Below are 22,130 nucleotides of genomic sequence, written 5' to 3' on the forward strand. Positions count from 1 at the left end.
TCTCCTGGCTACCCACTTACCACAGGAGTCTTGGGTCTGTGCAGGAAAGGAACCCATAATCTTCCTTGCACATGTTTCTACCTGCTTAGCCTCCTGACCCAGGGGAGATACTGTTTTGCTTTAAGGAGTTGAAAACTAGGCCGAGGTGTGGCCACTCTTAAGACAGGGCAGAACAGGGCCCCCTAGTTCAGCCTGAGGGGTGGGAGTGAGGAAGCCTCTGCAGGTTCCTCCTGCTCTGCCTGGGATCCCCACTCTGGGGCTTTGGCATCTTGGCATCACACCAACTGTGAGACATTGACTCAAATACTTATTTATCAAGATGATAGCTCTCAAGGAGATTTTAAAACAGCATTGAGAGTTACACAAGCAAGAGAAGTGAGAACTTCTGCTACTGCTTTTTATTTTCTTGTGAGATTTAATTACAAATTTTAGCACAAGGAAGGATCTAGACTCCAGTGAAAATAGTACTTATTGGCTGGAGGCGGTGGTTCATGTCTGTAAACCACTAGCACTTTGGGAGGCCAAGGCGGGTGGATTACCTGAGGTCAGGAGTTCAAGACCAGCCTGGCCAACATGATAAAACTCCGTCTCTACTAAAATACAAAAAATTAGCTGGGCAGGGTGACAGGTGCCTATAATTCCAGCTACTCAGGAGACTGAGGCAGGAGAATAACTTGAACCTGGGAGGTAGATACCAGTGAGCTGCTATCACACCACTGCACTCCAGCATGGGGAACAAGAGCAAAATGTGTCACAAAAAAAAAAAAAATCACTTATTTTTCTATAGCCATCAAGCCTTCAAATCCTAGAGTTCAAAGGCTTACAGCAGTCTTTTTGACCAACCTTGACCCCGTGGAGGATTCTTTTCTAACATCACTGAGCAGTGACCATTCAGCCTCTGATTGAATGCTGCCAGTGACAGGAGGCTTACTATCTAAGACAGTGCCAAATTTACTTTGTTGGCAGCTCTGAGTATTCTAACTGTCTTATGAGAGAGACCTAAATTTTCCTGTACCACTGACTTACTTGTTTTATTCTGCTCTCTGGGGTGGCAGTGATTCTAATTTTTCCTTGCTATGTTAACCTTTCAAACATCTGAGGACAACTGTTGTGTCTTAGTGTGAGTCAGGCTGAAAAGACCCAATCTTTCTAGCTTCTTCTTATCTGTTATGACTCCAAGGTGCTCCAACATCCACTGTGTACTTGACTTTGTCAACATGCCTCCCAAAACCCACATCAGAACTAAACCTAGCATGTCATACATGCTCTAATAAGTGCCTTGTACAACCTTTGACCAGACAATCAAACCAGGATCAATGCAGCCTGTATTAGTTTACGATTGCTGCTGTAACAATTACCACAAATTCAGTGGCTTAAAATTGTGCAAATGTATTGTCTCCTAGATCTAGCCAGAGGAGAAAGTCAAGCTCCTGCTTGTTTCCAAGGTTCTTGGTGGATATAGGCAGGAGCTTATGGGGCAGCAGCAGCTTTAGCACCTGTTTTTCTGAAGAAAATGAATTCACAACATCCTCCCTTCTGAGCAGTGAGCTTTCAGCAAAGCAACTCAAGAGTGTGCTAGATGCGATCACTGTCTGCCCTGCTCCGATGTCCATTTTATCCTCTCTGACTAAGAAAGCACCATCTGGTCAGGCACAGTGGCTCATACCTGTAATTCCAGCACTTTGGAAGGTGGTGGCAGGAGGAATACTTAAGGCCTGGAGATCAAGACCAGCCTGGGCAACATAGAGAGACCCCCGTTTCTACAGAAAGTAAAAAAATTAGCTGGGTGTGGTGGCCCAGGCCTGTGGTCCCAGCTAAGTTGGGACCACTGCAATCCAGCCTAGGAGACAGAGACCCAACTCAAAAAAAAAAAAAAAAAAAAAAGTACCATCCATATTTCTTGCTTAGCCCCATGCATAAAGGGAAACCAGTTCCTCACAGACCTATTATCATGTTTAAATCATTTTTTAGATGGAGTTTTGCTCTCATCACCCAGGCTGGAGCACAATAGTGCGATCTTGGCTCACTGGAAACTCTGCCTCCTGGGTTCAAGTTATTCTCCAGCCTCAGCCTCCCAAGTAGCTGGGATTACAGGCACCTGCCACCATGCCCAGGTAATTTTTGTATTTTTAGTAGAGACAGGGTTTTGCCATGTTGGCCAGGCTGGTCTCAAAAACTTCTGACCTCAGGTGATCCACCTGCCTCAGCCTCCCAAAGTGCTGGGATTACAGGTGTGAGCCACTATGCTTGGCCAAAATACATATTTTTAAAATAATTTAAGGTTTACAATGATTTTTTTGAGCCAAGAAGATCAAGATCTGATTTTACATATAAGCTTCCATAAGATCCTGAGGACAGGTATGTGGGACAAGAAAAGAGACACAGTGATAGACTCCAAAGTGCAAACAGGCCAGGTTTTGAAACATCTTTCTTGATTAAATAGTTGGAATTCAGAAAACATCTCCCTAGAGGGAGGAAAATGATATATTCAGTGTATTAGGTTCCTATTGCTGCTGTGGGAAATTACCACAAATTTGGTGGCTTAAAACAACAAAAATTTATTCCCTTACAGTTCTTGAGTTCAGAAGTCCACAACAGCTCTCACTGGGCTGAAGTCACGGTGTCAGCAGGGATGCCTTCCTTCTGGAGATTCTAGGGACAAATCCATTTCCTTGTCTCTTCCCGTATCCAGAGGCTGCAAGCATGCCTTGGCTCATGGCCAGCAATCACATCACTTCCTTCATCCCATCTTCCTAAACCCCTCTCCTGCCTCCCTTGAATAAGGCCCCCTATAATTATATAGGGCCCACAGGATTGCCCAGGCTAATCTCCCCATCTCAAGCTCCTTCACTTAATCACATCTGCAAAGTCCTTTTCACCATGTAGGGCATTATATTCACAGGTTCTGGGGACTGGGGTAAGCTTCCCCCTCACAGTCAATGGATCTGCAGAACAGTTCAAAGGCTTATTTTCCTAAAATACCTGAGGTTTTACACAGTAGTTGACATGTCCTTACACTCAAAAGGCAACTCAACTGTTCACCTATTTCATTTGTAAAACTGTGCAGGTGCCAGATGCCATGGACGGCACCATGAGTACAAAAGGAATTTTTCTCTGGGGAATGTCTCCAATAGCTCGCAAGAGCCCTAGTCTCCTCATTCCCAGGCTCTGGGCAGTGGGATCCTGCTCTTGCAACCTTGGCAGTGGGTGGTTCCCTAGCAGGCAGGGTACCACCAGCAAAGCAGGGGTGCCAAGAAAATGAGAGGATTTTACCTTTTCCATTTCCAAAATAGCATCCAAGTAGTAGTCATCATAAGAAAAGACAGATTGGGCCGGGCATGGTGGCTCACGTCTGTAATCCCAGCACTTTGGGAGGCTGAGGCTGATGGGTCACCTGAGGTCAGGAGTTCAAAACCAGCTGGCCAACATGGCAAAACCCAGTCTCTACTAAAAATTAGCTGGGTATGGTGGCAGGCACCTGAAATCGCAGCTACTTAGGAGGCTACTCAGGAGGCTGAGGCAGGGGAATCACTTGAACCTGGGAGGGGGAGATTGTAGTGAGCCAAGATCGTGCCACTGCACTCTAGCCTAGGCGACAAAAGCAAAACTCCGTCTCAAAAAAGAAAAGAAAAGAAAAGACAGATTTCTGTAGCACTTTCCTTTAGTTTAAAGATGTTTTTCTTGTGGGGGAAGGGAGGCTGGGAGAGTAGCTACTGCAGTTCTTCAGTGTTTGGGACACTAAAGCGCTTAACTGCCCTGACTTGGAATACTCCCTTGGGCTGGCATTCTTCGGTTTTGTTTTGTTGTTGTTTCATTCTTGTTGCCCAGGCTGACGTGCAATGGTACAATGGTACAATCTCAGCTCACTGCAACCTCCGCCTCCCAGATTCAAATGATTGTCCTACCTCAGCCTCCCCATAGCTGGGATTACAGGCACCCGCCCCCACGCCAGGCTAATTTTTGTATTTTTAGTAGAGACGACGTTTCGTCATGTTGGCCAGGCTGGTCTCGAACTCCTGATCCTGGGTGATCTGCTTACCTTGGCCTCCCAAAGTGCTGGGATTACAGGCATGAGGCACTGTGCCTGGCCCATTCTTTCTTTTCTTCAAAGCCTGGAGGGACTGACCCACGTGCTCCTTTTCTCCTGACACCACTTGATACTTCTCACTAGGTGGCCCCCTCCCCATCCAGGGGCACTGACTCCCAGCTTCTCCCAACTACTCTTTTTTCGGGGGCAAGGATACCTAGACTAGGATTAGTCCTGATGGGTTACTGAAAGAAATGGTGGGGCGGGTGTGGTGGCTCATACCTGTAATCCCAGCACTTTGGGAGGCCAAGGTGGGTGGATCACCTGAGGTCAGGAGTTTGAGACCAGCCTGACCAACATGAAACCCCGTCTCTACTAAAAAAAAAAAAAAAAAATGCAAAATTAGCCAGGCGTGGTGGAGTATGCCTAATCCCAGCCACTTGGGAGAGGCTGGGGCATGAGAATCGCTTGAACCTGGGAAGTGGAGGTTGGGGCAAGCTGAGATTGTGCCATTGCACTCCAGCCTGGGCAACAAGAGTGAAACTCCATCTCAAAAAAAAAAAAAAAGAAAGAAAAAGAAATGGAAGCAGCAGTGCTGTCCTGTCTATACGGTGCCACTGTCTCCACTCGCCATCCTACAGACAAAAGCACACACAAGTGACCATGCCAGGGTGCTAACGGCAGGACGGAAGGCAGGCCCACCAGCATTCTGAAACAACACCCTGGCTTGGCAAGTCGCGAGGACGCCACACCACAGGAGCAGCTAGGCCTGATGTCTAGGGTGTGCTGACGGCGGGGGCCAGACACACCGTCGGAGATAGTGCTGGGGCTAGGACTGGCTGCTCTGCCCTCCTCCCTGTCCTGCCTCTGGGAGAATATCCTTGGGAGGACAGAAGAGGGCATGGACAGTACTAGACAGCACCAGTCTCTGCACCAGGGGGATAGAGCCTCGGTGGCAGCAGCTGAGGCCATGGTCTGGGGCATGTTCTGAGTGAGCACTCCCGCAGGCACCAGTGAAGAAACTCAGGTGAGTGAGGACCTACCCAGCTCCCCACTCTGCCTTCTCCCAGAAAGTTCTATCCACAGGAATCAGTACCTAGAAGCAATATGTGTGTTGCCACAGCTGACTGGCTAAAGGGCAGGCATCGGGGCCAGGCTGAGCCAATCAGATGGTGTCTCTGTAGGACCAAGGAAGGGAAAAGAGCCCCTAGACTTGCTGAGGCTGAGATATGTTAATGGCAGCTCCTGCAATTGAAGTCCTGCGGTGATCCTGGTGTTTCCACCCAAGAGAAAGTTTCCACTAATTCAATGAGATAAACCTGTAAGCGCTTCCTGTCAATTCTCCCTTTAACTTTTCCTTAAGCTAGACAACTGGTTTTTGAGCAGGAACGATTTTGACACTAGAGGGCATTTAGCAATGTCTGGAGACACTCTAGGTTGTTGCAATTGGGAAGGGGGTGCTACTGGATTTGGTGGGTAGGGAGGGATGCTGCTGAAAACCCTACATCGCACAGGACAGCCCCCACCACAAAGAATTGTTTAGCCCCAATTGTTCATAGTGCCAAGGTTGAGAAACTCTGAGCTTGACAGAGATCGTTTTTACTGCAGCCTAAGGAGCACGCAACTCACCTTGATCCAATGATCAGTTCATTCCTAGCATCATGAATGGTGGCTCAACCACACGCCTTTGCTACTGTGGTGTAATATGAAGCAAACAGCATCACTGTGATGTATTTTCCCCAACCTGTCTAACTTAAACCCATCATGTCTTTAGAGATAACTTCCGGTTTACAGAAAATTAGGGGATAGATTCATGAGCTAAACTACACATTACAAGGCAACCAGACAAATTGCGATGGTGGGACATTTTGCAGGACAGCTGGCCCAACCTCCAGCAAGTTATAAAGGACATTGTGGGGTGAAGCAGAAAAAGTAGAATATAGTTGCAGAATTAGAGAAAATAATTTTTTTTGTAAAATGGAAAGGTAAAGGTTATTGTCCAAAATAAGCACAGGAAAAGATCCAGAAGGCTACTCACTAAAGTTTTAACATTGGCAATCTGAGTGGTGGGAACATACTGTATAGATTTTTTAAAAATTTGTATTTTTAAATTTTTTACAATGTATATGTACTTCCTCTATAATATTAAAACGTTATTAAAAATAAATAATAGAGGCTGGATGTGGTGGCTCATGCCTGTAATCCCAGCACTTTGGGAGGCCAAGGCAGGAGGACTGCTTGAGCCCAGGAGTTTGAGACCAATCTGTGGCAACATAGTGAGACCCCATCTCTACAAGTAAAAAATTAGCTGAGTGTGGTGGTGCATGCCTGCAGTCCCAGCTACTTTGGGGGTGCTGAGGTGGGAGGATTGCTTGAGCCTGAGAAGTGGAGGCTGCAGTGAGCCACTGTTGCACTACTGCATTCCACCCTGGGTGACAGCACAAGACCCTGTCTCAAAAAAATGTAAGGCTGCGCATGGTGGCTCACGCCTGTAATCCCAGCACTTTGGGAGGCCGAGGTGGGTGGATCATCTGAGGTCAGAAGTTGAAGACCAGACTACCAATATGGGTAAAAACCTGTCTCTACCAAAAATACAAAAGTTAGCTGGGGGTGGTGGTGGGTGCCTGTAGTCCCAGCTATTTGGGATGCTGAGACAGGAGAATCACCTGAACCCAGGAGGTGGAGGCTGCAGTGAGCCTAGATGGCAGCACTGTGCTATAGCCCTGGCCACAAAGCGAGACTCCATCTCAAAAAAAAAAAAATGATAATTTGAATTAATTAACAAAATACCCAATAGACTTTTGAACATATCCAGAGGCTAGGTAAGTTAGGAGCTGTCTGCCAGCAAATTTGTTGATGTCTAGGAATGGTGGACATTCATACAGACAGACCATGAAAGATGTAAGCAACATGGGCGACATTTACCAAAGATAATGTTAGAGAGAGAGAGAGAGAGAGAGAAGAGTGCATTGTGTGATTCTCCATAAAAAAATTGGGCCAAAGCTGTAGACTCTCGGGGTGCTGAGAGTTGAACCACATGTGTGTGTGTGTGTGTGTATTTGCGTGTGCACATGTTCATGTGAAGGGCATAATGCAACATTGAGCAAATCAGTAAAATTGGAGGGAGGGGAAAATTAAGGGAAGAGGGGCAGTTGTATCCATAATAAAACACTGCAGAGAAGTTCTGCAATCACTTATGCAGAGTATAGATCTCAACAGCTTTCTGTGGGAGCCAGGACACAAGCAGCTGCCACTTAAATGGTTCTGAAATATGAAATTATCTCAACGATTAAATGGGTATCCAGCTCGGACAGCACAGTTGCGGAATGAGATTTGCTCTTGTGATTTCAGGATTGCATGCACTTGCTCACCCAGCATTAAATGGCTAGGGAGGGAAGCAGGTAATCAATAAACATTCTCTCTAGCAAACTTAGTGAAAGAGATTCTTTCCTCATGCAAAACACCACGTCCTGGTCTGGCTTGGTGGCTCACACCTTATAATCCCACCACTTTGGGAGGTTGAGGCAGGTGGATCACTTGAGGTCAGGAGTTTGAGATCAGCCTGGTCAACATGATGAAACCCTATCTCTACTAAAAATACAAAAATTAGCTAGGTATGGTGGCTCATGCCTGTAATCCAGCTACTTGGGAGGCTGAGGCAAGAGAACTGCCTGAATCCAGGAGGCAGAGATTGCAGTGAGCCAAGATCATGCCACTGCACTCCAATCTGGGTGACAGAGCAAGACTTTGCCTCAAAAGAAACCAAAAAACAATGTCCTTTCCAGGTTCAAGAGAAAACTCTGATGAGGAAGAAAGCACCGATAGTACTGTTCAATACACTGAAAGCTCCTATGTGCGTACCTGTATTTGTGTGACTGCTGTAAACCGAACTGCTGCTGCTGATGCAATTCCATCACCAGCCACAAGAGTGGAAGGACCCCTTCAGCTTCTGCTGCCCCTCCCAGGTTCCAGAACACCCCGTACTGTAATTTACAGCCTGTCACCCAGAGGTTCTGAGGGAAACATTTGAAGGTCCTGGGATACGTGACTTTCATTTGACATGCTTTTGTTTTTTTTTCCCTCAAGCCTGGGTTACAGATAAATCCTTAGCCAATTAAAGGGTGTGTTGAGTACACAGAATTGATGAATAGCAGGTCTTGAAGGGCTCTGGAATTTTTGGGAAGCACGCAAAAGGTACAGAGAAGCCGCTGTGCCAATCCTAGGCAGGTGGGTAGGTGAACCCTTAAGGAAATCAGCCACAGCTGAACTCCATGTTGAAGTTTTTCCCTCCCCACCATCTAACCTGAATGCTCTTGGAGGAAAAATAATGCCTGCTATGTAGGTTTATGTGCTGAGAGTTAAACCAAAAGTACATGCCTAAAATACCTAGCTCAGTTTCTGGAACATACTGCAACTAAAAATGAATGGCGATTATCTTTTGTTTTTTTTTTGAGACAGTCTTGCTCTGTCACCAGGTGCCAGGCTGGAGTGCAGTGGCACGATCTCGGCTCACTGTAACCTCCACTCCCGGGTTCAAGCAGTTCTCCCGCCTCCCGAGTAGCTGGGACTACAGGCATGAGCCACCAGGCCCAGCTAATTTTTGTATTTTAGTTGAGACAGGGTTTCAACATGTTGGTCAGGACAGTCTCGATCTCTTGACCTTGTGATCTGCCCGCCTCGGCCTCCCAAAGTGCTGGGATTACAGGCGTGAGCCACCATGCCTGGCTGGCGATTACCATTTCTAACTGTAATTCCCAATATATTCCTTTGTGATTACCTGCAGCCTGCATCCTTTTTAATAACAGGAATTATAAATTAGTATTATTCTGATAGGCAGCACGCAATGATGATATTATATACACGTTTTATACGTATCTTCTACTTAGTCCTATATAATTTTAAATAGAAGTGCATTGCCTACTCATATTTAGACTGTGGCCTCCTGCATCTCTTTTAACCCTTTTCTGCTGTATGTCAGTGAATTCATACTAAATGTTGATTATATGCCCAGCATATGATGTCCTCTGGAAAAACATAAAAATGTCCCTGCCTGCAAGAACCTTACAATGCAGCAAGGAAGTGAAGCTATGTACACAAAATATCCAGAGTCCAAACATCAGGAAGTAGATCAGCTGGTTTCAGAAGAGCTGGTGGGAACCAGAGCCTCATTTGAATGTGTTGAATGTGAGCCTCAGTCCATCTATTTACCCCACCATGCGTTTGTTCACTCAGGCCACAAATATTTACATGCTTAATATGTGGCAGGTGCTGAGTGTGTGGGACAGATGCTGCTGGCTAGCTTCCCAACAGCTATTCCAATCTCTCTCTCTTGCCTATTTCTCTTACTACCGAAGCTAAAAAAAAAATCGCCAAAAAAAAAAAAAAAAAAAAAGAAATCCCTTTCTCCGCCACTGAGGGGAGGGTCTGTTCCGGCTGATGAGCCACAGAGGGAAAGTCTTCTGTGGGATCTTCTAAAAAGGACAGAGTCTTGTGAGTTGAAAAGCCGCCTGCCCCTTTTTCCTGCCTTGACTGAGGATGTGATGCCTGGAACGGCCATGTCTGGTGCCATGATGCAGTCACCATATGATCTTGAGGTGAGAGGCATGAGACCAGAACATCAATACTGAGGATGGCAAAACGAAAAGACAGAAAACCTCCTGGTCCTGGATAACATCACTGGGCAGATACACCTCTGCCAACAACCACGGGCCTCTGACTTCTCACCTGAGAAAAACAAATCTCCAATAGTGTAAGCTGCGGTTAGTTGGCTGTTCCCACTCTCGTAGCTGGAAGCATCCCTAGCTCACACCTGGGCAGATGGTGCTGCACAACTGCACAATGAACGATAGACGCACTGCATGTGACCACAGAGAATCAGGGGTACAGGTGAGCCTAAGCTCCACTAGGCCCAAACAGGCTGGGGGATGTGAAAAAGAGGAGCCCTGAATTCCAGTGAAGTCCTGGGGAAGGGCGGCGGGAGGCTGCAAAGGCACAAAGCAGGGGTAGTTGTGAGGAGGGCAAGAGGAGGCTGTGTCTAAGGGACCGAGAGAAGTAGGGACATGTGGAGGGTGACAGTGGGTGAGGCAGGCAGGGGTTAGAGCCTTCTGGGCCTGGTGGGCTCTGATGGGGATGTGGTGCTTTGCTCTGTTAGACAAAGGAATGAACGGAAGAAGCTGTGGCTGCTCATTTCTGTTTGACCCTCTGACTGTGAGGACGTGCAGCTCTCCAGGAGAATGCCTTGAAGACACAGCAGAGCTGAGCACACACGGGCCCCCCAGGTCTCCTGCCTGAGTCACTACATTCCTTAAAAGATACATGACCCTAGTCTTTGCCTTTCCTTCCATATGAGATAATGTCTGATGGGTTCGTGACAACACTTCTGTAATCTATAACCTACTGCACTCTTATGGCCACAGCTCGATGTATTCTGCTTGTAGCTTCTGAGCAAGTGTGATGTGATTTTCCATGGACTGAACCTCCACCGCCTGTATACAAACTGTGGGCTGAGATCCTGTGTGGGACCTCAGTAAGACTTCTGCGTAAAACTAACTTTAATTCTTTAAAAGCTTGCTTTATCTTCTTCATTCGACAGTTCAGGAATAAGAGAAAGTCCCTGCAGAGTTTCAAGCAGGAGCAACTCATGACACAGTATCCTTTTTTTTGTGCAGGGTTTCGCTGTTGTTACCCAGGCTGGAGTGCAATAGCACAATTTCAGCTCACCGCAATCTCTGCCTCCCGGATTCAAGCAATTCTCAAGTAGCTGTGATTACATGCATGCGCCACCATGCTCGGCTAATTTTGTATTTTTATTTTATTTTTTGAGATAGAGTTTCACTCTTATTGCCCAGGCTGGAGTGCAATGGCGCGATCTTGGCTCACTGCAACCTCCACCTCCTGAGTTCAACGGACTCTCCTGCCTCAGCCTCCAAGTAGCTGGGATTACAAATGCCTACCACCACGGCCAGCTAATTTTTTTTTTTGTATTTTTAGTAGAGACAGGGTTTCTCCATGTTGGCTAGGCTGGTCTCAAACTCCCGACCTCAGGCCTCCCAAAGTGCTGGGATTATAGGCGTGAGCCACTGTGCCCAGCCAGTATCCTTTTTAAAAAGGGATGGGTGGGAGACTGAGGGAGGGGGAGGGAGAGACGGGGTGGGTGTAACTGTCAAAGGACTAGAGGAGGAATCCTTGTGGTGATGGAACTGTTCTGAACCTTGACTGTATCAGTGTCAATATCCTGGTTGTGATCCTAGTATTTTGTAAGATGTTATTATTGAGGGGAACTGGATAACACAGCACTTCTATTAGTTCTTACAACAGTATGCAAATCTATAATGATGTCAAAATTAAAAGTTGAAATTTAAAAGTGTCTCATGGTTTCAATGCAGAGAATGAGTCTAAAAGGGTTAAGAGTGGGAGAGGAGAGACCAATCATGAAGCCACTCCAAGTAGTCCAGAGAGCTGCTGGGCCTTGGGCTAGGGAGGTGGGATGAGGGCAGTGGACTGATTCATGATGCGTCCAGGAGGTGAAGATGACAGACGCGCTGACAGATCACATGTGGGAGGCGAAGAAGAGGAAAAAGTCCAGAAGGACTTTAAGTTCCTGCCTTGAGCAAGTAGGTGGATTCTGGCATCTTTTACTGAGATAGGATACAAAGGAAGAGGAGCAGGTTTTTGGTGGTGGTGGTGGCAGAGGGGGAGGCAGGCAGAGGGAGCTCACTTTTGGGCATCTGAAGTTTAAAAAGCAAATGAACTATCCAGGCAGGGATTCTGGGTGGGCATCTGGAGATGCAATCACCTAAACGTGGTGATTTTCATATTGTACGTAACCAAACCTTCTCCTGCTAAAGTCCAGGCTATACATAACTTAGTGAAAAATAAAATGAAATCCTATGGCAGTTTTTCCTTACCAGTATACGTGTCTGTAGCTGTGGTAATTTGACTTTTTTTTGACAACTTTATTTTAAAATTGTTACTGTTTTATTTTAATGACCTAAGTCACATGTGAATGCCTGCTCATTGTAAAAACTACTGATAAAATTCATACTGAAGCATATGACTAAAAGTGAAATATCCTCCCTCACCCCTTTCCAATTCCACTGCCGTTCCTCTAGGAAAATATGAGAAGAAATCATTCCCCTACCTCTCCACATCCTCCTTCGGCCCTTCTCTCTATGTGAGCTTACTTGCTCCCTAAAGTGGGAAAGGGTCCAGAGCTGCCTGGGGAGCACCTGACACGGGTGGCACCAGGTTGGACTAGTGGCTGGTCACCGCTGAAATGTGTGCCCTGAACAAGGACCCAGCTTCCTGACTCCTCTTCCTGTCTCCACATTCGGCAAGCATCTGCTTTCTAGAACAGGCCTGGTTCCCTCCCTAGATCTCTCTGTGCCACCTGCAGCTGTTGTGGGAAGCTGCCCTGTGCTCTTCAACTGTGCTACTCATCAGCTGTGGCCTCGAGGTCCTGGGGCTGCTGTTTAAACCCAGTCAGTTGCCTTGATCATGTCTGAGAGTGTGTGACCCCAGGTGCAGACTGAGGGCTGGAGGTTTGGCCTTGGGCAGACTGCACTTTGGCCGTGGGCCTGAAGGATGTTGTCTAATCCAGCTATTATCTGAGAGCCCCAGATAAAATTTTGCCCAAATTAATAAAGAAGCATGGAGAAAAAGGCAGGAAAGAGGTTCAAAAGTTGTCATGTCAGGAAAAAAGTGTATATACTATGTGGAAAATTATTCCTGAAAAGCCTCTAGGAAGTATCGTATTAGAAACTGCTCCTTAGAATACCATGCAGCCATAAAACGGAACGAGATCATGTCCTTTGCAGGGACATGGATGAAGCTGGATGTCACTATTCTCAGCAAACGAACACAGGAACAGAAAACCAAACACTGCATTGTTCTCAATTGTAAGTGGAAGCTGAACAATGAGAACACCTGGACACAGGGAGGGGAACAAACACACTGGGGCCTGCAGTGGAGGGAGGGGAAGGAGAACATCAGGATAAATAGCTAATGCATGCAGGGCTTAATACCTAGGTGATGGGTTGATAGGTGCAGCAAACCACCATGATACGCGTTTACCTATGTAACAAACCTGCACATCCTACACATGCACCCCAGAACTTAAAATTAAAAAAAAAAAAAAAAAAAAGAAATCCCTCCTCAGTATGCTTCCGTTCCTGAGCTGGAAGAGATCACTAATGATGAAGCGGCTTTTGCTTAGAAGTCACGTTGCACAAACCAAGCCCGCATGTCTTTAGACCCTGGAATCAACCTCAGTGCGCTGAGATTGCACACCCTTGAGAGGGCCTTGGGAACTACCCTTGGCTGGGAGCAGAGGGCTCCTGCATCTTCCTCAGGCTCTTTTCAGGGCTGTGGGGAAGCACACTCACTGGCCGCAGTTACTATACTCTATTTTCTTGCCAATTGCATAGAGCTGTTTACATGTAAAAACGTATACCTGAGGCAACTCCTCTGTGCTCTCTTTCCCATTTGGCTAATAATCCTTGGCATGTGCCCCACTGTTCAAAATACTGAAGGAGAGAATAAATAAGGGGCCCCTGAGCTTCTTATTAACTTGAGATCTACTCTTCTGGATCTTTTTCTACGCATTCATATATGCATAGATATCTGATCTTTTACATAAATAGAAACATACTATATATATTGTTCTGCAACTTAATATTTTCACTGAATCACAGAATGATGGGATCTCCCCCCCCACATATCAACAGATATAGATCTACCACATCTTTTAAACTAGTCCATAGTATGGATAGTCTATATTTGTAACCATCTGCCATTGTTAAACTTTCTGTTTTAGAAAGTCCAGTTTTCAGTATTATAAACATGACTATAATAAACATCCTATATACAAATATATGTATATATTTACATGAATCTTTCTAGCAGATCAAAGAGCATGTATATTTGAAACTTTAGTATTTACTGAATTGTCCTCCAAAAATGTTTAATATTTACTTCCAACCACACTGTATCTTCCCTAACACTGTATATAATCCATCTTTTTAATTTTTGCCAACCTAATGGATAAAAGGGAGTATCTCGTTTTAATTTTGTTTCTTTGATACAAAAGAGACTGAATGTCTTTTCAAATTGTTTGTTGACAATTTCTGGTTTTTTCTTTGGGAAAATTTTGTTCATAGCAAAAAAAATTTTCGACTGTGCTGTATGTTTCTTTTTATTTTTATTTTTTGAGATGGAATTTCACTCTTGCTGCCCAGGCTGGAGTGCAATGGTGCAATCTCAGCTTACTGCAACCTCTATTTCCCAGGTTCAACTGATTCTCCTGCCTCAGCCTCCCCAGTTGCTAGGATTATAGGCATATGCCACCATGCCCAGCTAATTTCATATTTTTAGTAGAGCCGTGGTTTCTCCATGTAGGTCAGGCTGGTCTCGAACTCCCGACCTCAGGTGATCTGCCCACCTTGGCCTCCCAAAGTGCTGGGATTACAGGCATAAGCTACCATGCCCAGCTGTTTGTATGTTTCTTACAGACTTTTAAGACAGATCTCTTACGATGGGTATTCATCTTTTGTTGCAAATATTTCTATTTGTATATGATGTCTTCAACTTTTTTTTTTTTTTTAAGGATAACTTCTGGGTATGAAGTCTCATTTAGACAGGCCCTTTCTGTCTCAAAACTATATTTTTAGAAATTTCTTTGTATTTTTTCCTAATATTTTTATTGCCCTTGTTTTTATTTTTATTTCTGAAATTTTTGTGAACTTATGATGTGAGATAGGGCTCTGGCTTTACAATTTCCCCAAATGTGTCAGTGCTGATCATCTCAGTGCCTATTACTATTGCTTTTATTTTCCCACTGATGTGAAATGCCATCTTTATAGTATATCAAATTCCTATGTACCTGTATATCTATCTCTGGACCCTATTCTTCTCCATAGATTTATTTGTATATTTTAGCACTGTCAGAACCACACCTTTAAATTAATATAGCTCTACAGTCTATTTTGATGTTGGTAGGACGCATCCACCATTACCCATCATAACGACCAGAAATACTTTTTTTTAGCTATCCTTATGTTTTTTTTATTCTATACAAACTTTAAATGGTTCAAATTTAATTTTGAAAGATATATTAGTTAAGTGAGTTTGCAGTGACTATACAGAGTAATCTGAGGATAACTGACATCTTAACAATACTGAGGTTTCCCATCCAGGAACCGAGAATGTTCCTTCATTTATTCAACTCTTTTACACTTGTATGTAGAGATCTGTGGTTTCCAGCCTTTGCTTATTTCTTGTTAGGTTTATTCCTAGGTGTTATAATTTTTGTTGTGTATTTTTCTATTATAGCTTATGATTGGCTCTTACTATTCTCTAAAAAAGCTACAGACTCTCATATATTGATCCTGAATTGAGCTGCTTTAATGAGTTCTTTATAAGTTCTAATAGCATTTCATTGAGTCTTTAGAATCATCAATTTGAAGGAACATTATCAGCTGCAAAATTACATTTTCGTGATTTCCCTTCTAATAGTAACACTTTCTATTTGTTCCCACTGTCTGATTCCATTGCCTAGAGTTACCAGCAAAATGTGGACTATCTCAGCGTGACTAACCTTAACACTTGTGACTAACTGTAAAGGGAACAATTCTAAAATTTTACTGTTCCTGTTTGCTTTCGATTTCTGGGAGTGAGGACGGGGAAGTCTTCATTAAGCTAAGGAGGTTTCCTTTTATTCTCTAGCTCTCTAAGACCTATCAGAAATGAGCTTTGAATTTAATCAACTCCTTTTCAATTTGTTCAAGTGAATTATAATTCAGTTCTTCAAATGAATAGCAATCCTCTTTTAGTCATATAGAAGTTTAATGACCATATCCACTATTTCATGAATACAGTATAACCATGTCAAAGAGAATTCTCGCACCATTTGAGTTGGTGTATGTTAATAATGTAGAACTAGAAATATTTTTTGGAGCACATTAAAAAAATCACATATTTATATTTATGCTATTGGTGATTTGAAATGGATCCCTCACCTTGAAATCATCAGGAATGAGGAGTTTGGATGTTCGTAGAAAATTCAAGATATATCTGAACATCTGTCCATCTCTGTCAATGAAATAGTGCTGTTTGAGACTGTCCAAAACAATGGGCTCCGTACCATCAAAAAGTCTTCCGATTCTGTGATAGAAAAGAGGGAACAGTGAAGACAATTAGATCAATTGCTCGGGCACTAAGACTAAAAGGTGTCCTTTGTTACTGTCAAAGGTGGCACTTTTGAAGATGGCAGTAGGGAAAAATCACGGTTATCTGCAAAGTGTTGGTCCATGCTTGATAAATAGCTCAGGATCAGAAAATTCAAAATAGTCCTAGGCTTTGTCAAATAAATTCTTTTATTCACTGTCTCATCTGCAAAGAAAATGCTCCTGCATGGTGATTATGGCTAAGTGCTGTCACGGTAATGGAAGATCACATCTTTCCCCATGTTACTTAAAACAAGCTTCTCTGCCACTTTAAAAACGTTATTGCTCCAAAGCATCTTTGAAACAGATTCTACTAAAAATGCAATTTTGTTTTTAAGAAATCGGTTTTCTGAGTTTTTCCACCCACAAATCCCAGACTTTCTAAAAATAAGGCAAAGCCTATATGCTGACATCTACATTTAATTATAAAAAAAAACCCAATAATTTAAAATACCACTCATCTAGGAGAATGTTTTCCAACAACAATATACACTACAATATCTTTGGTCTCAGCAGAAAGCATTTTTAACAGCCAGGCATCATTACAAAGGAATATTTGGCCTCCCTCAAAATATGACCTGGTTCTAGAACATGAGTAGCTATGCTTAAAAACAAGAATCCATAGGCCGGGCGCAGTGGCTCAAGCCTGTAATCCCAGCACTTTGGGAGGCCGAGGCAGGTGGATCACGAGGTCAAGAGATCGAGACCATCCTGGTCAACATGGTGAAACCCCGTCTCTACTAAAAATACAAAAGATTAGCTGGGCACGGTGGCGTGTGCCTGTAATCCCAGCTACTCAGGAGGCTGAGGCAGGAGAACTGCCTGAACCCAGGAGGCGGAGGTTGCGGTGAGCCGAGATCGCGCCATTGCACTCCAGCCTGGGTAACAAGAGCGAAACTCTGTCTCAAAAAAAATAAAAATAAAACAAGAATCCATAATATGCTTTTCCCAGTTTTAGAATGAACATCTGTACAGTGTGCTACAGTTAAAGTGTTTTGCATCCATCATCATTTATCCCATTGAGGGTGAACCTACACACATTAGTATATATTCCATTAATAGAAGGTGGTCACATCTATACTGTGAACACACAGAAGGCTGGTTAATGATGTGCAAACATTCCATATTAGAGAACAGAATTTGCACACTAGAAATCAGTTCCTGTACTAAAAGGTACATTTTACTTTTCATTAACAGTGTGGACAGGCAAACAGCTCCATTATTAATGAAAAGCTTTTGCTGATCTCCTAAAAACTCTCTCTCTCTGATCTGGAACATCATTTTATTGCTCCGAAGATGATTTTGAAATTATATATTTTCTAATCTTAGGTTGAAGTGGGGCAGGTGTAATGATAAATCAGTAATTTTACCTCTTCTGAAATACAACAAGCAAACAAGTAAGAAAGCTACTTTCCTCTCTCCCTAAAAAGAAAGGCATGTGAATTTTTGCTTCAATAAAAATGTTTTAAAATCATGTTTAAAAACTCATGTTACCTTACACTGAAGGAAGTCAGTGCAAAGAGGAAAACAAGTAATTATGGTAGGGTTATTTTCTAAAACACAACAAATATTTTTGAGCTAGTGTTTTTGTCCAACTTTCCAGGAATTGCCTGTGATTATCCAGGGTGTGGATTATAACCTTCCTGGGATTCTTTCACTGCATGCCACCTAGTCATTCATTTTTCATTGACACATCAATCAAACAGTAGGCTTGAAACTAAAATATGCTTAGTCACTTCTTGTAATGTTTCCAGGACAATCTGATGCAGGATGAAAAAGAATGAGATTTGTTTCCCTATTATTAAAACATTTTACTCTTCACTCTTAATAACAGGATAAATTTCCAGTTGACAGGGAAAGAAAAGGGAGCTATATTAAGTGTTTTCCATATGCCTTGCACTATCCTTTTTTTTTTTTTTTTTTTTTTTTTTTGAGACGGAGTCTTACTCTGTTGCCAGGCTGGAGTGCAGTGGTGCAGTCTCGGCTCACTGCAACCTCCACCTGGGTTCAAGTGATTCTTCTGCCTCAGCCTCCCGAGTAGCTGGGACCACAGGCGCGTGCCACCACGCCCGGCTAATTTTTGTCTTTTTAGTAGGGATGGGGTTTCACCATGGCCAGGATGGTCTTGATCTCTTGACCTCGTGATCCACCGCGCCCGGCCTTGACTTGCACTATCCTTATGTAACAAAACCCATTATCTTCATATTAAAGTTGAAGAAATAGGTTTGAAAAGATGACTAACTTGCTCAACTAGTTAAGTAGCACTGGGGGATTTGTGCACAGTCTGTCTCATCCTAAAGGGGCCTCCCTTACAATGATCAGAATGAAAAGAATGACCACTGTCGAATGAAAGCTTATGGTCTAGAGTTTTATTTCTGCCATATATTTGTGGAGCAAGAATTTTACAATAAAATCCAAGCATCTATACCAAAATAAGTCAGTATTAGTGATCTTGTCACTTTAGTAAACAGATAAAGAAAGTCAGTATTTTGTTCTTTTAAAAATCCTGTTTTTTAATGTTTAGATAAACACTAATTTTCTGGTCTGGACTTGGATGTTGGCTGGTACAGAATGAGTGATTAATGAACCTACACGGAGTGAATGTGTAAAGGAATGAGGATCAGGGAGTGTGGAATGAGAAAGAGGTTTGGCTAGTTACTAGCTGTAATCTAGGTGAACTGACTTCTCTGTCTCCATTGCTTTTTAAAAATTAAGTCTCACTTTGTTTTATAAAATAGCCTTAACTTTGTCTAAGGCTGAGGAGGAAATCCAACGTGCTCATGGTGAGCTCAAAACGTGCATAGCAATAGAAAGTATTCCAAGCTAGTCAACAAAAATTTCTCTAAAAGCAGCTCTTAGAAGACTGCACGCGCTAAGGCACAGGACTTAAGGAGCAAAAGGAACAACCCTGGCAGAAGTGCATTGTTTATGGACCTTTCTAAAAACAGGAGAGAAGTGTCATTTAAATGGTTTTTAGGATGCAAAAACCAAGAACAAAAACAACCTACCTCCGTTGTGGATGCAATGAGGCATCTTCACTTCCAATTTAGCTAAAATAGGAAAAAGCTGCAAAGAGAAGGGCAGGAGGGAGATTTGAAGCGAGCACTAGCAGAGCTGGCCCCACGAGTAACCGAGAGGCAGCCTAGGGGGCAAGAGACAGTGGGGAGAAGTGGACTCACCAGGTGGCCTCCACGAAGACCAGAGGAGACGAGAAGCCGAGGAAGGCCTGGATTCCACCCAGCACAAGAGGAACCCTAGCCAGGGAATTTTTCTCATGAGGGGGTCCAGTCAAAGGGCGGCAAGAAAGGCCCAGGCCCTGTCCCAGGGCCCCCTTGCCGGGTGAAACCGCAGGTCCCGGCCAGGCCATGAGAATGTTGGCGGCCAGCTCGGCCAGGTCTGGCGGAAGGGGCTGAAAAACACCCGCTGCCAGGGCAGAAAAGGCTGCGTGGGCGCCGAGAGGGCAAGGGCTGTGGAAAGAGAGGAGGAGCAAAGGATAGAAGGGAAGGGTGCTTGGGCCGCGGAGGCACAGGCGTGGCGGAGGTGAAAGGCCTCTCGGAGAAGAAAACGTTCCCCATTGGAAGCAAGAAACGTTAGAAGTAATAAAAAATGCAGTGCTGCTGATTTCTGCCAACTTTAAAGGGAGGAACGTTGGAGCTGTGAAAACACGGTGGAGCGGCCGTGCGATGCCAAGGGTCGTAAAATGGTGTCCCTGGGTGGTTTTTGAGATTGGCCGGGCTGCCGTGGAAAAGTATTGTTTGGCTGAGCAAATAATGGGGAAAATCGGCGGAGGCTGTTTCTTGTGGACATGTGAATGGAGTTACAAATCAAACTGCAGTGATTTGTAAACTCTGGTGCCTGAAAACTATGTGGAACTCATTACAGTTTACTAACCTTGGAGAACATTCCTGTTTTCCAACTAACCAAGACCAAACTGGCTCCAGACAATGTATGGCTGGTTTTTTCTTTCTTTCTTTTTTTTACACTCATTGAATCAAGTGGCAAGGCTGAGAACGACTGTCTTCCACCAATTTCTTTTTGTGTTTTAAGGATGATCATTACCATTTTAATTAATTTACTTTTAAAACATTTTATTTTGAACAATTTCAAACTTATGCCAAGGCAGAAAAAATAACAGAATGAACCCCCGTATGACCATCAACCAGCTCCAAAAGCTGCCAATTCCTGGTTAATTCTGTTTCAACTTTACCTCTATGCCTCACTCTCCTTCCCACTGGTAATTTTGAGTTAAATCTCAAACACTGTATTATTTTACTGTACATATTTCATAAATGAGTAAGATTAGAAAGTTCACTGAAAATATGTTCACTAAAAAAGATCACTAAAAACAACAGATACTGAATTCCACTTTTTTTTTTTTTGAGATGGAATCTTGCTCTGTTGCCCAGGCTGGGGTGCAATGGTGCGACCTTGGCTCACTGCAACCTCGACTCTACCTCCCGGGTTCAAGCAATTCTCCTGCCTCAGCCTTCTGAGTAGCTGGGACTACAGGCACATGCCACCATGCCCAGATAATGTTTGTGTTTTTAGTATAGACGGGGTTTCACCATGTTAGCCAGGCTGGTCTTGATCTCCTGACCTCATGATCCACCTGCCTCAGCCTCCCAAAATGTTGGGATTATAGGCATGAGCCACTGTGCCCAGCTGAATTCCACTCTTAATAGTAGCCCTTCTAATATTAGCACTCTCTTGATTACTCTTGTTTATAGAGCAAATAATGCAAGACCTAATCTCTGAGGAAACCAAGCTCATTTGGTGGGAAGTGAGTCTGGTTTTCTCCACTCTCCCTGGCACTGCGTGCTGTCCACACTGTGCAATAAAGAATGGTCTTAAGTGAAAGGGAGTATAGGGCTAGGATCCTACACTTGGCTTAGTGTGAATCATTCAGTAAGAATTTTTTCTTGTGTATTCATTCATTTTATAGACCTGGTTTCTCTAATTTACTGTGACTCAGACCCTTAAGAATTTCTCTTTCTTTCTTTCTTGGGTAATCATTCAGTTATTCATTCATTCTTTCCACCAGTCTTGGTGGGGCCTCACTATGCCAGATACAGGGGATGCAGTAACAAGCCACAGTCCTTGCTTTTGTGGAATTTAAGTCTTTGGGGCTGGGAGTGCAGGTCAAGTGCAGTGTGATCAAGTGTGTCACTGGGTGTGCACAGTGGGCTCAGGAGGTGTACCTGGCCCCCTTAACTCAATCCAGGGTGGGCAGGGAAGAAAGAGAAAGCTCATCGGAGACCTGAAGGAGAGTTGGCCAGGTACAGGGGTGGGAGGTAAGGTTAGATACCCAGGGAGAAGGATGGGGAAAGATACAAAGGCTTGTAGCCAAAGCTTGCCATGTGAGTACTCTCTATTGGGGCGTAGTCAGGCTGGCTGGAAAACGAGGCAGGAGCAGCAGAAGTCAGATCATAAAAAAGCCATGTAAGCCGGGCCAAGGAGCTTAGATTTGGTCTCAACGGCAAAGGTGACTGATGTCAGGCTACGTTGTCAGGGATAGTAAGTAAAAGAGCACATTTAGGAGTGAGAATAGTCAAGATGCCATATCTGAAATCATGCCTTCTCACAGACACAGCTACTGGCTTATCCAAATCCTGTGTGTTTTGCCTTGCGTTGACTACATCATTTGCATAATGCAGTGGTTCTTAACTCTGGCTACACAGTGGCATCACCTGGGCAACTCTGAAAAAATAATGATGTCAGGCCCCCACCCCCAGCTATTCTGATTTATTTGGTTGGGAATGAAGCCCAGGCATCTGTATTTAAAAAAACTCTCTAAGTCTCAACTGAGTTGAGAACCAGTGTAAAGGAGGATGAGCAGAGAGACCAAAGAGGCAAGTCAGCATCAGTTGAGACCTTCATTCTGA

General features: G+C 44.0%; 1 protein-coding gene across 4 annotated transcripts in view; it reads right to left on the minus strand.

Annotated features, from left to right (window-relative positions):
• Positions 1–22,130, minus strand: part of KCTD1 (potassium channel tetramerization domain containing 1) — a 214,797-nt gene that overhangs the window by 6,213 nt on the left and 186,454 nt on the right. For all 4 annotated transcript variants that reach the window (XM_035270785.3, XM_078347925.1, XM_008979640.5 and 1 more), the window contains exon 3: positions 16,042–16,186. In XM_035270785.3, the coding sequence (XP_035126676.1) occupies positions 16,042–16,186 (145 nt within the window). The remainder of the gene's footprint in view (positions 1–16,041; positions 16,187–22,130) is intronic.

This window comes from Callithrix jacchus, chromosome 13 (genome assembly GCF_049354715.1).
Source record: "Callithrix jacchus isolate 240 chromosome 13, calJac240_pri, whole genome shotgun sequence".
NCBI lineage: Eukaryota > Metazoa > Chordata > Mammalia > Primates > Cebidae > Callithrix > Callithrix jacchus.